The sequence below is a fragment of the Hyperolius riggenbachi genome, chromosome 9 (assembly GCF_040937935.1).
Source record: "Hyperolius riggenbachi isolate aHypRig1 chromosome 9, aHypRig1.pri, whole genome shotgun sequence".
Classification (NCBI taxonomy): domain Eukaryota; kingdom Metazoa; phylum Chordata; class Amphibia; order Anura; family Hyperoliidae; genus Hyperolius; species Hyperolius riggenbachi.
The window spans coordinates 71,698,669-71,714,815 of NC_090654.1; the positions used below are offsets into that span (position 1 = coordinate 71,698,669).

General features: G+C 43.7%; 1 protein-coding gene across 1 annotated transcript; it reads left to right on the forward strand.

The window, feature by feature from the left end:
- Positions 1 to 485: 485 nt before the first annotated feature.
- On the forward strand, positions 486 to 15,736 carry LOC137532485 (protein ABHD14A-like). The gene is made up of 4 exons (XM_068253018.1): positions 486 to 875; positions 5,617 to 5,732; positions 6,289 to 6,524; positions 11,119 to 15,736. The coding sequence occupies exons 1-4, from the start codon at positions 634 to 636 to the stop codon at positions 11,296 to 11,298; spliced, it is 774 nt and encodes a 257-aa protein (XP_068109119.1). The 5' UTR covers positions 486 to 633; the 3' UTR covers positions 11,299 to 15,736.
- The last annotated feature ends 411 nt before the right edge of the window (positions 15,737 to 16,147 follow it).

The window sequence follows — 16,147 nt, forward strand, 5'->3', positions numbered from 1 at the left end:
GGGCTGGGCCAAGGCAGAGGAGAGAGAGGCTCCAGCCTCAGGGCGCAGTGTAGGAGGGGGCGCACAACTCACTCAGCTATCATTCCCCTATTGTGTTTGTAGCAGAGAGAAATAAGAAAAGGGGATACATGGCAGTGAGATTAAAGTGTTGGGGGCCCTGGGACGCCTCTTACCCTAAAAGCAATCAGTGTGTGACGGCTGGGCTTGGAGGGATGAGGGGCGCACTTTGGTGTCTCAGCCTCTGGTGCTGGATGACCTTGTCCCTGCTCTGGTTATTATCATAGAAAAAAAAAAAAAGCTTTCCTCAGAATTTGTGCTGGAAATATTCTTATTTTTGCCAAAGTGGAAATATGCTGTGATGCAACAAAACACCTGTGGGCTTAGGCTCTGATGGAAGCATACACAGTGGAAGGAGGGGTGAGATCCAGAGAAGGAGGCTAGAGATGAGGAAGGAGGGGGAAGAGTGAGAAGGAGGGAGGAGGAGGCAGTGAGGGAGACTGCAGCTGGGTGGAGACAGGCATAGCAGGAGTCACACACACAGCTGCTCTCTTCCTGAGCATATGGGTTAATGTTTACCATACAGGATTTGCACAGGGACAGGGAGACGTTCTCCTGAGAGGCGGCAGTCTGAGGATGGGTTTGGGAAGGCATAAATTTGTGCTCTTGCTTCTGGTTCTGTCCATATCTGTCCTGCTTTACCTCCTTCTGCCATCTTCTAAGCCAGAACAAGAGGAGCCCAAAGCTGAGGTCCCACGCTCTGACCCCCAGGACAACATGAACATCACCATAAGGACCGCCACCCTGTCCGGAGACTGGCCCACCTTCTACCGGGAAGCCATACCGCGCAGCGTGCTGGAAGGGGGTCCGCCAGAGAGGTGAGGCCAACCTTATAGATCCCTATGAGACGATTGTGTGCAGCTAGCTCCATTCACCCAAGAGTAGGACGCTCAGTTCAGCTCAAAAAGACCATCCCAATACTGCAATCTTGTGCCGCATGTGACTCCATGGACAGATGTGAGCTAAAATTAGACTTCTCGGGTTTTTAATGGTTCGCAGATACTGGAATTAGCAGAGCCTAAATTGGAATCTTGCACAGGTCTAATCTGATTCAGAAGGCTCATGATTGCTGGATTAAAGCACACCTGAAATGAGAGGGATGTGGAGGCTACCATATGTATTTCCTCTTAAGCAGTGCAAATTACTTTGCTGGAACTGGAAAGGAGTCTGATGAAGGCTTATCAGCCGAAAGCTTACTATTTTTCTTTTAAGTTAGCCAATGCTCTGGCTGTCCTGCTGATCCTCTACTGCTAATACTTCTGGCGCTAGTCTAGTTTAGGGGACCCAGCAGGAAACCTCATAGGGAGCAGTTCTCCAATCACAGTACCCTCCTATAGCACAAAGCGTTGTGATTGGACAAATAATGTGGCAGTAGTTTACTACAACCTATTGGAAACCTAGCAATTCAAGAGAGTGCTGGTTACCCAATCACGTTAGCTGAATTTCCCTATGAGGTTTCCTGCTGGGTCCCATACTAGCGCCATACTTTTAAGCTTAGTACCAGGGCAGTTTCAAGGCTAAATTGCACCCAGGGCAAGGGTGTTACAATTGCACTCCCTCCTCCAATGCGGGTGGTCGCCCTGCCCAAGAAACGGCCCTGCTTAATACACACAATTTTCCGTTGGATCGACCCGATAATTTCCGACCTATGAGATCACGAACGATAATGCAGTTGATTTTGGATGGTTATCAACAGAAAATCAATTGCATTATCGGGAACAGTTTGGACGTCTATACACGGTACAACTTCTTATCAGATTACCCGTTGATCTGATGGAAAATTGCATCATGTGTACTAGGCTTTAGTCATGGATACTTAACAAGCATACAGATCAGATGTTTGACTGTATTTGCCAAATCCCTTTATTTCGGTGTGTTATTCAGCCACTACTGATGCATGTAAGACCAGCAGGATGCCAGGAAACTGGTGATGTTTAGCAGGAACAAGGAAATAAATATGGCAGCCTCCATATTACTCTCACTTCACCTGTCCTTTAAAGAGAAACTGTAACAAACCCCCTGTTCCCTATGAGGTTTCCTACTGGGACCCCTAAAGTGGACTAGAGCACGATCCGGTAACATCATCGCTTAACTGAGAATATAATCTCTGTAAGCTTCAAACCTATTGGCTGCTGCTATTTCACTTAATTTCTCTCCCTTATTATAATGTGGAAATCCAACCAAGACCTTTATTTTAGCGTTGTATGGAGCAAGGAAGGTTTAGAATCTGTCAGGTTTTTAATGCTGTCAGAGATCTGGTATGGTGGAACCCTTCACTTTCTGAGGACAGGAAGAATTAGAACAGAGAAAGGAATAAAATCCTGACAGAGACTGTAATTCCTCCCATCGGTTTAGAGCAGGGGTGTCAAACTCAAATACAAAGTGGGCCAAAATCGTACACTGGGACCAAGTCGTGGGCCAACCTCAATGTCTACTGGCCACCTTCCTCCTTTATAAAGTTACCAGGTGTCTGATGGCCACCCTCCAACTGAACTACTATACAGTTCCTTGGTGTCTAGTGGTCATCCTTTCCCTATAAAGTTCCCTGGTGTCTAGAGGCCCCCACCCTCCCCTATACAGTTCCCTTGTATCTAGAGGCCCCCACCCTCCCCTATACAGTTCCCTGGTGTCTAGAGGCCCCCACCCTCCCCTATACAGTTCCCTGGTATCTAGAGTCCCCCACCCTCCCCCATACAGTTCCCTGGTATCTAGAGTCCCCCACCCTCCCCCATACAGTTCCCTGGTATCTAGAGGCCCCCACCCTCCACTATACAGTTCCCTGGTGTTTACGGCTTTTCCCATACCTACCCCATATGGCTTCCCTGGTGTTCTAGTACTTCACCTCTAATATAGCTCCCTGGTGGTCTAGAGTGGCCCAAGCATAATGCAAAGTGGGGAAACCACTTGAGGGCCAAATTTAATGGCTCTGAGGGCCAGATTTGACCCACGGGCCGGAGTTTGACATGTATGGTTTAGACTAGACTAGACAAGACAAGACAAGACAAATAACATTTATATCGGGCTTTTCTCCTGGCAGACTCAAAGCTGCAGCCACTAGGACACGCTCTATAGGCAGTAGCAGTGTTAGGGAAACTTGCCTAAGGTCTCCTACTGAATAGGTGCTGGCTTACTTTACAGGCAGAGCTGAGATTCAAACCCTGGTCTCCTGTGTCAGAGGCAGAGCCCTTAACCAGTACACCATCCAGCCACTGTTGGCCAGTTGGCTAGACTTCTGTTGCACAAGACACAAGGAAAACATAGAAATGCACCCTGTATGTATTTAGAGAGTTTAGCCTAATTTCCCCTCATCTGTGACTAAGCACAATTTGTAATTTGATCCCTCAGCTATGTCAGCTGATTTTCAGGCAGAGAGGTTATTGGCAAACACAGGATGTTAACCCTATGTCTGCTTCCATGAAAGCAAGAAGAAGACACACTGCAGATTTATTGCAGGCTTTGTATCAGCTATAGCAAAGAAATTTTTTTCTTTAAAGATTATTATGCTGTTGATTATCGTTTAGAGCAGAGAGGAAGTTCTGAGTTCAGGTCCTCTTTTATAAAAAAAAAATTGTTATAACTGACAGACCTTTTGATGCAATGCTGTTGGGGAGGCTGTAGTTTTGTAAAGCTAACCAATCATTTTATAATCCTGTTTTATGGTGGATTTGCATTAGTTTTGTGTCAGAAAACATCTTCGCCCCCCCCCCCCCCCCCTCCTCTCCTCCTCTGCCTCTGGCAGTGCTGCTGTCTGTATGTGCCGAGACCTGCCTGAAATCTGCATGCATGGAACATCACACATACCATCATGACACACTTCCACACTTATGGATTGCATTGGATTGGACCCATGGAAAGCCAAAATCTTCCTACTACAAAACGTGCTGCTAAATACAATGTAAACAGAAGGCACTTGTAAGTTTCAACTCCTCAAATTTAGAAGCAACACCCATAATTCATCACTTCAGGAGAGTGGCTAGATCATGAAAATCAGTCCTTTACGCCGTTGTAAGCCTGACATATATACAGCTCCCAGTGGAGAAAAGTTGTGCCACACGCACAATTATTGTCATCCATAGTGATTGGCCAAAGAGGTGCCTGGCTCTTCTACTGACCACATATGCTATTGCTCCGTTGTTGTTGCCTGATGAAGCGGGATCAAACCTGCGAAATGCGTTGCATATTTGGAGTTCATAAATAAAATATATTGACTGAATTTACTATAGTCGTTGTGTGTCTACTTGGAGGAGGTAAGTCCACCACTACCTCCTCTATTTACCAAGAATTTGGCTTTTAAGCTCATTTAGCTTCCTTTTATCCTTTTGGCGCCTCTGTTCTCCTGCATAATATTGAGTCCACCCTGGGTGGAGGGTTGAACCCCCTTTTTCTCATCTACAGAGAGCGACTTCTTATTCCTGAGTGGGGTCAGGAAAATCTCCCCACCTGCCTTTACAGTGGTTGCCTAATGGTAACCCTGGTTTGTGAGTATTAATATTTACTCTATCTAGTAACCATTTACCAGTACATATTACACTATTGGGGCTCTTGGTGTTCCTTTTACCCAACAATCGATCACTAAAGCAGCAGGGACAGCCATACTATCCCAGGAAAAAAAACACACATCTATAAGTAGATAAATACTTGTTCTACTTACATAACATATGTATTGTACTATCCATTTATTGAGTTCAGTGAATTTTATATAGTAAATTAAAAGAAAACTATTCCAGGCATTTTCAATCTTTACTGCTTCTGACTAAAGCCAATCCTGATGTAATTTTCTTCTAGAAACTGCACTGTCATATCTAGCTTGCTTTGTAAACACACGTGAGCACAGCATAGATTGTATTTCAGCAGCTTCTGCGGAGGGGTGAGGTGTATTTCCCTTCTCAGCCTCATGTCACACTGAACTGCCCTCAGCCAATCAGTGAGGAGCAGGCATGTGGGAGGGGAGATAACAAGCTTCCTTTTCCCCAGCAATGTACCAAAATAGATACAGGCTGACTGAAACAAGATTCATTACAGCAGACACATTTATGATTATATTGGAATGTTTGCAATGCAATGTCAGGACATAGACTACATAATAAACACAGGGCAGTAGGTAAATGGAATTTGATGAGAAAATATAACGACCAATTACCGTTCTCGGGCACAACAAATGATCTATCCTGGCAAATCTGTGTGTGTTACATGGTGGTGTAGTCAGCAGTCTTGACTTTCAGCGCTATAGTTCCAGGTTCAAATATGGGCCAGGACACTATCTGCATTCAGTTTGTCTTTTTTCCTTGTGTTTGCGTGCGTTTCCTTCCACATCTCAAAAACATAGCGATAAGTGAATTGGTTCCTCACAAAATTTGCCTAAGGCTAGTTTCACACTACGCCTGGTATCAGCTGCTATGAAGTATTTGTGCACAATGGCTTCTGGAATCTTTACACAGAAGCATGTGCAAAGCTAAGCTGTGATCTGGTTACCTCATTTATTAGCACAGAGCTGCATTTCGGTAGCCAAGTATTGATGAAGTATGTTGATGTTTTACTCCTTTGTATTTGTGTTCTCAGGTTCACAGTGCTCCTCTTACATGGCCGTTCTTTCACCTCCAAGACATGGGAAGATCTGGGAACGCTGCAGATCCTCTCGGAGCACGGATATCGGGCTGTGGCGGTGGACTTGCCAGGTACTATGTAGCCCCATGGTGGGGCAGGGACACCCACACACATCTAGTAACGTCATAGCTCCCAACTGTCCGAAAGAGGAGCTTGTTTCTGCAGTGCTGCCCATGATCTATACCTAGCTTGTGCTTTCACCTATGTAAATATTTATGCAAGAAAACAGAAAGCTAGAGACTGTCAGTGACTGCTGCCATGTCACAAGGTGGTGACAGGTGACAAAATGTGCAGCTACATTGTGGCGCGTTAACACGCGAAGAGCTTTGTTAGTTAGCGTGCGCGTGTAAAACTTTGTGCGAGTAACATTGCGCGCTACACACATAGCCTGGCCGTGCTATGCATCAGCACGGCTTTGTAAATCAACGCCAATGTGTCTGTATAGCCTTTGGAAAAAAACTGTCACCCAAACTAATCAGAAACGATTAGTTTAGGTGATAGTCATTTGAGTTGTGTACTTAGCGTAATCCTTCTCCACTCCAAGCCTTTATTAACAGGAATAATTGTGTGAGCACAGATGTGGGGCTGACATGCGCAGTACGTCATTCTCTCTTCATTTTATCCCAGGCTATGGCCAATCGCTTCAGGCCCAGCCGATGTCCTCAGAGAAGGGGCGTATGGATTACATGTTGCATCTCATTGAGTCACTGGGAACCCGCCAGCTAGTTCTCATCAGTCCATCTATGAGTGGCCTCTTCACCTTACCGATCCTCCTACAGAACCCCAACCGCCTCCGAGGATTCGTACCCATCGCCCCTGTCGGGACAAAAGGCTTCAAACCACAACAGTACAAGCAAATCCAGGTACAGTAAACTACAGCTAAATATCAAAACCTTATTTTGTCTTGCTGTATATTGATTATTGCTGTTGATATTCACTTATATAACACTAATGATGGCAGAAGAAGGCAGAATGATGACTGAGATGATTGGTACAAGAGCCTCATGTGCCAACAGATGACACAAGTGGGGAACATCTCATCAAGGCTCCGTCGGCCCCTCTTGTATGATCCCGCCACAAGGAGGAGATAAATTGTACTGTTACAATCTCACCTCCTCCTCAATTCAGCAGCAAGTCAGACACTTTCTGGAGCCAGCGCAAGCGGCCAGGCTCCTTGCAGAGCGGAGATGGCGTCTCCGGGGTTCTTACGTGCGCACACACGTGCTTCCTCCAGTGTTGCCAGGCGATGGGGGCATGTGACACGCTACATATAGGCTCTCAAAAACTGCAATGCAGAGCTTGACAAACAAAGTCCAATAAGGAGCCATGGAAGTAATAAATCTTTATGCTCAAACTAAACAGAGAACCACTGCTACACAAAAAGAATCATACACCAAATAGTGTCAATAATAATCAATATCTTTATTAGGACTTATCCCTTTAAATAAAGTAAATAAAAACCAGGTGCAGCAAACAGCTCATCGAAGGTAGGGTATGCATATGTACATATAAAATGCACAGCCTGCAGGTAAGTCTATAGCATTTAGTAAACAAATCTACACTGTGGAAACAAGTCATAACACAGATCTCCTCATTGTAAAGCTAATGATCTCAGTCTAGTATTTGTATCCACCGTGACCTGTAAGGCCTCCTTCACAGTGCGATGTTAAAGTCGCACGTTAGAAAGAGTTTTAACGTGGTCTAACGCACAGCAATACTAAGCCTGTGCAACATTCACAGTGCACACGTTGCGTTTGTGTGTAACGTGTAGCATTATTAAAAAGTGCTGCATGCTCTGCGTTAGACACGTTATTAGCTACATTGGACTGTTTGCACATGCTCAGTACTAACTTACAAGCATACTTTTCATTGCCTGTATGCTGTACTCTATGCAAAGATAACGGGGCATTAAGTTGCGTTGCAACTTTTTTGGGACGTGAAAGTAGCCTAATCTGGCTGCTGCATAAGGTTAAATGAACTCTGATCAAACAATGAGGGCAATGCTCCGCTTACACTTACCCAGGGATCTGCCTCTCCTAACGTACATATGCTGCGCTGATACTCACATGTTCCGCAGACCAGCTGTCTCCTCTGAGATGAAGAAAGCTCCGAGAAGGCAGCTGGTCTGCTAAACATGTGAGTATCGGCATGGTAGGTGGTGGTGTGTGCTGGGTAGAGGTATCAAGTCTCCCAAGGTTGAGTGGAGATGCGCCACAAAGGGTGAGGTTAGGGCATAGGGACTGATCATAAGACAGTGGATTGGATCTTTTAGGCCTTACATGTACCATACAAACAACATAAACTGAAGGAGGACTGGAAAATGTCTGCGCATATTTTATGAGGTTTTGTGCACACACCCAAGGTGCTAATATTCTTCTTCATTAATCATGCAACAGGGCAAAGTGATATTAATGATCAACCTATAGATCATGTTTCAGCATGAATTGTGGATCTGAATGAAGCCATGCTAAGCCATCTGCTGCTGCAGAATAGCCTAATCTGGGTTACTCCGTCATTTTAAGGATTAGAGCAGGTTATTTGGTACCAGGAAATGCTTGATGAGGGGATCCTGAAATTGCGATCCACTAGTAAAAAACTAGGGATGGTCACTGAGATGCTAATAGTTCTTATTTGATTAAAACCGTATGGAAAATGGACCTATCAAATCCAGCTTTCCTTAAATTAAAGGAATTTAGTGAAAGATAAAGCAGAATTCTAACTATTACCTTTGTGCGTGCTTGACCACTATTACAAGAACCTTATTAGACTGTTGATGCCTCTTCACTGTTCAATCAGCAAGTCAGAGGCAGGTAAGTAGCTAACAGGCTTAAAGTGGAAACTCTTGCATAGGACAGAAGGAAAACCTAGAGAAATCCACCCTGTATGTATTTAGAGAGTTTAACTTAATTCCTCCCTTATCTCAGGGCTCAAACCCACTAGCAGCCTTTTCAAAGTGCTAGTGATTTGAAAAAGCTCTTGCTAATGCAATGCTATGGGGGATTTTTATGAAATAGCATTGCTCTAGTGGGATCACATCCATGGCGATACATTAGCAAGTGCTTTTCAAATCACAAAGCACTCAGAACAAGGCTCCCCGTGGGTTCCAGGCCTAAGGGTGAGATCAAGTGTAATTTGACTCCTCAACTGTATCGGTTTAGGAATCTCTGCAGTCACGGTAGAGCAGCTAATTTGTAAACACAGGATGTTAACCCTGTGTCTGCCTCCATCAAACAGGAAGTCAACATACTGCAGATTAATTGCAGGATTTCTATCAGTTGTAACATGTTTTTCTTTAAATGTTATTATGATGTTGCTTATCTTTTAGAGCAGAGAAAAGGTTCTGAGTTCAGGTCCGCTGTAAAGGAAAACTGAACTCAAAGAAATATGAAATAGGTGTATTAGTATGTGATGTTTAAGCAAATAAGTGGTCTTATCTATTTGTCATAAACTAACTAGCATCCCTGTGAGACCACACTGATGATGCAATTAAGGCATTTAATTACATGGCCCATGACAGCTCATTAAGGCATCTCATTACATGTGTTTCCCTGGCCACGCACATCCTCATTCACGCTCCCGTAGCCGCACGTGTACTGCGCAGGCGCAATAGAGATTTTATCGTACTGCGCCTGTGCAGGGTGCTCCTGTCCAGAGGATCGCGTACTAGGATACGCATGGCCAGGGCACAATAGAGGTTGACTTAGAAGTCAGCTTCCAGTAAGAGAAAGAAAGTGAGCCGCGGCGGGGGAACGGAGGATTGGTCCACAATGGTGAGGTCACAGGTCGGCTGCAGGGGGCTGGCAGAAGCCCCAGGTAAATGAAACTCTTATGTTTTCTCTTTATTTCAGTTCTTCTATAACCTGCCTGTTCTAACGTCTTGTCGGCATACAGGGATTAAGTCTGAAGAAGGCTTATCAGCCAAAAGCTTCCTCTTCTTCTTCCAAGTTAGCCAGTAAATGGTATCATCCTGATTTAAAACCTCTTCCTTTTACCGATAGCTGACACCGTACAATGCTCTAATCCTTAAAGTGAACCTGAAGTGAGAGTGATATGGAGGCTGCTTTAATTTTCCTTTTAACCGGTTCAGCACCGCAGTGCCGAAAATCTCATGCATCCGAGCAACGTTCACCTCCCATTCATTCGCCTATAACTTTATTGCTACTTATCACAATGAATTGATCAATATCTTGTTTTTTCCGCCACCAATTAGGCTTTCTTTGGGGGGTACATTTTGCTAAGAGGCACTTTTCTGTAAATGCATTTTAACAGGAAGAATAAGAAAAAAACGGAAAAAAATCATTATTTCTCAGTTTTTGGCCATTATAGTTTGAAATTAATTTACGCTACCGTAATTAAAACACGTGTATTTTATTTGCCCATCTGTCCCGGTTATTACACCGTTTAAACGATGTCCCTATCACAATTTATGGTGCCGATATTTCATTTAGAAATAAAGGTGCATGTTTTCAATTTGCGTCTAAATAATATAATAACATATTCTCTTGACATGCATATTTAAAAAGTTCACACCCTTGGGTAACTATTTATGTTGTTTTTTTTTTTTTTTTAATTGTATTTTTTTTTTTTTAATAAAAAAAAGTGTATGTGGGTAATTTTTGGTGTGGGAGGGAAACTGCAAATTTTAAATGTAAAATAATATTTATTTTTTTTTAAAAATGTATGTGGGTGCAGTTTACTATTTGGCCACAAGATGGCCACAGTGAAAAAAGTCATGCATGCAAACGATCTCGCATCCAGGAACTAAAATGCTGGGGAGAAGTTTCCTGGGGGCAGAAATACAGCGCTCTCTGGAGAGAAAGCGTCGGTATTTCTGCGGGGAAGTTAGATCGGTGAATGGGAATTATATTCCCATTCACTGATCGGGGGGCTATCGGCGGGCAGCGGGAGCGCGCGCGGGGGCGCGCCCGATCGCGCGCACGAGCCGGCGACAGCAGCAGTGCCTATCTGGACGAGAAAGCTCGTCCAGATAGGCCGAACCGGTTAAATAACATTAGAAACAACCATGCAGTTTATCTTGTCAGTTCTTACAATTTTGTCAGAAACACCTGATCTGCTGCATGCTTGTTCAGGGTCTCTGGCTAAAAGTATTAGAGGCAGAGGATCAGCAGGGCTGGCAGGCAACTAGTATAGAAATAAATATGGCAGCCTCCATATCCCGCTTACCTCGGGTTCCCTTTAAGCCACTGGCCCAGATGAGCATCTAGATCAGATGCTGTGACTCGGCTCTGACTCCACTGTCTGCATGATTGTTGTAGGTGTGTGACTCAAAAACTAAGGCCAAAAGCTTAGCATGACAGCCAGGCAACTGGAATGGTTTATAAGGGAATGAAGATGGCAGCCTCCATATTCATTTCACATTTAAATGTGAGGACATTGTTCTGGTAATTTTGTTTTATAACCTACAACTATAACCCTTCTTCTCTATGTTCCACACAGGTTCCCACCCTGATTGTATATGGAACACTGGACACCAATCTGGGCATGCAATCCCTTGAAAGCCTGCAACTTCTGCCCAATCACACGCTCAGCCCACTGAAAGGGGCGGGGCATGCATGCTACATGGACAGACCAGAGGAATTTCACAGCGCTCTGCTCATGTTTCTCAGTAAACTTTAATAACCCTCTATGGTGAGGCCAACATGGCAGAATAAGAAAAACCTGCAGAGGAATCGTGACTGGCCAGAGCCAGGCATAACCACTTTGCTGTTGACATTCGGTGGGCGGGAGACAATTGATTGGTCACTCTCACGCTCGTGATTAGATCTTCGTCACCCAAAGTGGGCTTTTTAGCGCCTCTGCTGGTAAACACCAGGCCAGTCAGAGCTGTGGGTGTTGTGCTGGCACTCCTTGTAGTGAACAGTTACATGGGTGCTTTTGCAATGACCAAAAAGCTTTCCATCTGCTAACTTGTGACCAGCAGAGCGCCAGGACTAAGAAGCCAGGATTATCCTACAGCCACCCTACAGCTTATGAACTGTTTCCTTCCCCCCCCTTCTAACTCCTGAGAGCTCTTCTAGGTTTTGTGGACTGAGAGGCTGTTTGTTTCGTTATTATCGACTATTTTGGGGACGGTGAAGATAAAGCGTCAGTACTAGAAACGTTGACTGAAGCACACGCTGTTGTTTATGGACCTTTTCAGTTGTGGGTTTTTTTGGCCTTATTATACAACTATTGTCTTCTGTGATATGGTGGAATGTGGACCTCCCTTGCTTATTGAGCACTGTATTTTTCATCAATACCACTAGCAGGTGTTTTATTTCTGTCTGTGTCTTATTAATGGAGATTTTATATAGGGCCACAATGCCAAGTCTCCATGTTTCCCAGATGGCAAAACCTTCTGAATCTGTTGTTTCATTTATATACAGGTAAAATAGGCGGGGCAGTAGTAGGGGAAAGGCAATGGGGGCATCTGTCCAAGGTACACAGAAAATCTGGTAGAATTGTCTTAATTGAGGGAAAATATCATTAAAGTGGTACTGTACTAATGTGTATGCCTGAAATAACGTAAAATTATGCTAGGTACACACGATGTGTTTTTTCCATCGTTTTTTTTTTTTGTCCGATCGATTCTGTTATCTTTTCTTATATGTTTCCATTCACTTCTATGAAAATCGATCAGAAAACTGAAAAATAAGATCGGACATGTCGGAAATTATCTATCGAACCATCTATCTAACTAACACAAAATTGTATGGCTTGTACCTAGCATTAGATCTTGTGCAGGAATGCAATATTATTATTATTAATTTATAAACCGCCAACATATTCCGTGGTGCCCTACTGAAACAAACATGGGGTACATAATACAGACAATGTTATACATCAATATACAAAATACAGAATTGGTACAAATACAACATTAGTAATAACAGTGACAAAAGTAATAAGTTGACTAAAATGTATTACAAATTTCAAGAAACAAAAGGGTGAGAGAGCCCTGCCCTTGCGAGTTTACAATCTAAGGGTAGGAACACACTAGGCAGAATCGTATATTCGTTTTCCACTATGTGCTACGGAAAACGCATATGCGGTTCTGCCTAGTGTGTTCCTACCCTGAAGGCTTGCAATCTAATATGTTTGGATAATTTATTTTACAACCTTTTTAGGTTCAGACATAGCACCTTGTACGCACACTAGATCTCTGGTGATGGACTTGTAACTAGGGATGTCCATGCTTAGGAGAACTCACGGAGAAGCATGTGATCAGTTTGATTAGCTGATAGATTTGTAAAGTTCTGATTTGCTGGTCATGATCATGTACCTTACAAATCTATCAGCTGATCAAACTGATCACATGCTTTTCAATGATTTCTCCTAGGCAGGGCCATCCCTACTTGTAACTTTAAGATTGTTGATATTTTTCCACAATTTTGGTTCTCAAGTCCTCAGACAGTTCTCTTCTCCTCTTTCTGTTGTCCGTGGCACAGACAGACACACAATGCAAAGACTATGTGAACTTCTTTCCTTTTTATCTGCTTTCATTTGTGATTTTTAAATTGCCCACACCTCTTACTTGCCCCTGGTGCGTTTAACTACTTTTGCCTCCTGGACGTAGAAGCTACGGAGGCCATGTGCGCTCCCGTGCGCTCCCACGGCCGATCATGCACGTGTGATCCCGACCCGCGGTTTGTTAACCAGGGAATCAGTGAATCGGGCCATGGTGCCCGTTCACTGATTCCTCTCCACCGCAGAAAAAGCGTCAGCTTCTCTCGGAAGCCTAGCTTTTTCTGCCTCCTACGTCCCCCCTACGTCCCTCTAAGCGTAGGTTATGCTTAGAGTGACGTTATGTAAACAAACCTAAGGTTGCCATCTTGTGGCCAAAAAGTAAAACTACATCTACATAAAAAAAAAAAAAACATATATTTTACATTACAAAAATTACTATTTACATCCCACCCTCCAAAAAATACCCAAATAAAATGTTTAATAATAAAAAAAAACATTACAATAAAATAAAAAGAAAACCACATAAATATTTACCTAAGGGTCTAAACTTTTTAAATGTCTATGTAAAGATGAAATATTTCTATTTTTTTTTTAATTATAAGCTTGTAAATAGTGATGGATGCAAAACGGAAAAAAATGCTGTTTTATTTCCAAATAAAATATTGTCACCATACATTGTGATAGGGACATAATGTAAACGGTGTAATCGTTTTAATTATGGAGGCATGTATTTTAAAACTATAATGGCCGAAAACTGAGAAATAATGAATTTTTTCTTATTCTTCCTGTTAAAATGCATTTACTTAGCAAAATGTACCACCCAAAGAAAGCCTAATTGGTGGCGGAAAAAACAAGACATAGATCAGTTCATTGTGATAAGTAGTGATAAAGTTATAGGCTAATGAATGGGAGGGGAACATTGCTCGGATGCATAAAGTGAAAACGACTGAGGGCTGAAGTGGTTAAAGGAGCATCACATGGTTGAAACAATCTTATTTATCCACAATTTTGAAAGGGTGCCAGTAACTTTGTCCAGCCCATTTTTGGAGTTTTGTGTGACATTTATGTCCAATTTCCTGGTTTCCCTCCCTTTTTTGTTTTGTTCCAGTACACACAAAGGAAATAAACGTGTGTATAGCAAACCGTGTGTTACTGCAATACTTTTCTGTAAGAAATACTTGATTTTCTGGAAAATTTCTTGGGGGGGCCAACAAGTTAAAACCAGTTAAAATACATCATCAGTAGATCTGCAGTAGCTGAAGCTGTGTGGTGCATATTTCTCTAGCCAACATATTCATGCTCTTAGAATCACACATCATTGAACTTGTACTAGTTTCTGCATTTAAGGTCCCTATAGGGACAGCTAAACTTAATATTGAACAAGGCAATTTTTTAAAGGAATCGTGCAGATTAGTGTACATAATAAGTATTTCCTTTGGAACTGAGTATTTCAAGTTCAAAAATCATTTGCTATACTTGTGCACCAATCCATACAGGCTTAAAGAAATCCTGTATTAAGAAAAAAGTCCCCTGGGGGATACTTACCCTGGGAGGGGGAAGCCTCTGGATCCTAACGAGGCTTTCCCCGTTCTTCTCTGTCCCTCCATTGTCCAGCTGCAGCCCCCCCCCCCCCCCCGAAGGTAAATATTTACATTCTGTGATCCAGCACAGGCATACTCGCGGATCTCCTTTTGGGTTAAGGTGGAAATAACTGTACCCGATCGATCTGATCTACTGCGCAAGCGCGAGTCCTTTTGCCCCTGCGCAGTACAGCGGATATGATCGGGTTTGGCTATTTCCGCCTTACTACGCTGGATCTTGGCAAGGTAAATAAATCAGCACTTGTCAGGGGAGGATGGCGGGACACTTCGGGGGAGCCAGCGCTGGACTGCCTGCAGCTACAGGGATGGGGGAAGCCTCGTTGGGACCCTAAGGCTTCCTCCTCCCGAGGTAAGTACCCCCCAGGGGATGTTTTTTAGTACAGGTTTTCTTTAGCCTTCCTGGCGGTAAGCCCGAGCTGAGCTCGTGCTATGCCGCGCAGGAATATATCTCAGCCCCTGGTGGGGCGATTTGCTCCATTTAAAATGCTGTACGCGCGGCTAGCACTTTGTTAGCCGCGCGTACAGCTTGATCGCCGCCGCTCTGCGGCGATCGCCCGCACGCAGCGGCGCAAGAGGGCCCCCCCTGCCAGAGCCCTGCGCTGCCTGGACCAATGAGTTCCGGGCAGCGCTATGGGCTGGATCGGAGGCGTCTGACGTCAGGACGTCGGCTGATGTCCATGACGTCATTCCGATCATCGCCATGGCGACAGGAGAAGCCAAACAGGCTTATATACGCATTCCCCTGTTTGCTATTGATGCCGGCGACGATCGCACTAGAGGGACACATGCGCCCCTAGTGGTGTTGAATGTCAGGTGTTTTTATTGAGTAGTTTTATAATGGCAATGTGGTGAAAGCTGTGTGGTTCCTGATTTGTTACCGCTGCATCATACATTGTTGACATACTTGAGCGCCCCTCATGTTGTATGCAGGGCCCTACAGCATGTGCAGTGCATGTAAAGCATAGAAATGTCTCTATCTGTAACATAAAATGAATTCCCGTTAGTAATATTGTGTTTGTAAATGACTTTCACTGCTATCCACAGTCTTTTATATTACCCTGCAGGTAACTGAGGCACTAGCCTGTCATCCCTGGTACTGCTGTCCAAATCTTTAAAGTGACCCTACAGGGTAGTTAGAGGGAAATTAAGGCTGCTTTATTTATTTGATATATTTATATTTATTTTCAATGGTAGTTACCTGCTGATCCGGTGCCTGTAACACCCTAAGCCTTAGGGTGTTACAGGCACCGGATCAGCAGGTAACTACCATTGAAAATAAATATAAATATAGAAAATAAATAAAGCAGCCTTAATAGGGCCTAACGGGTTCAGGCACACTATAAGCACTTTTCTAAGCACTTTTTGGCCTCCAGAGCTTTCTGAGAGCTTTTTAAAAAAAACGCTCCCAATGACTTACA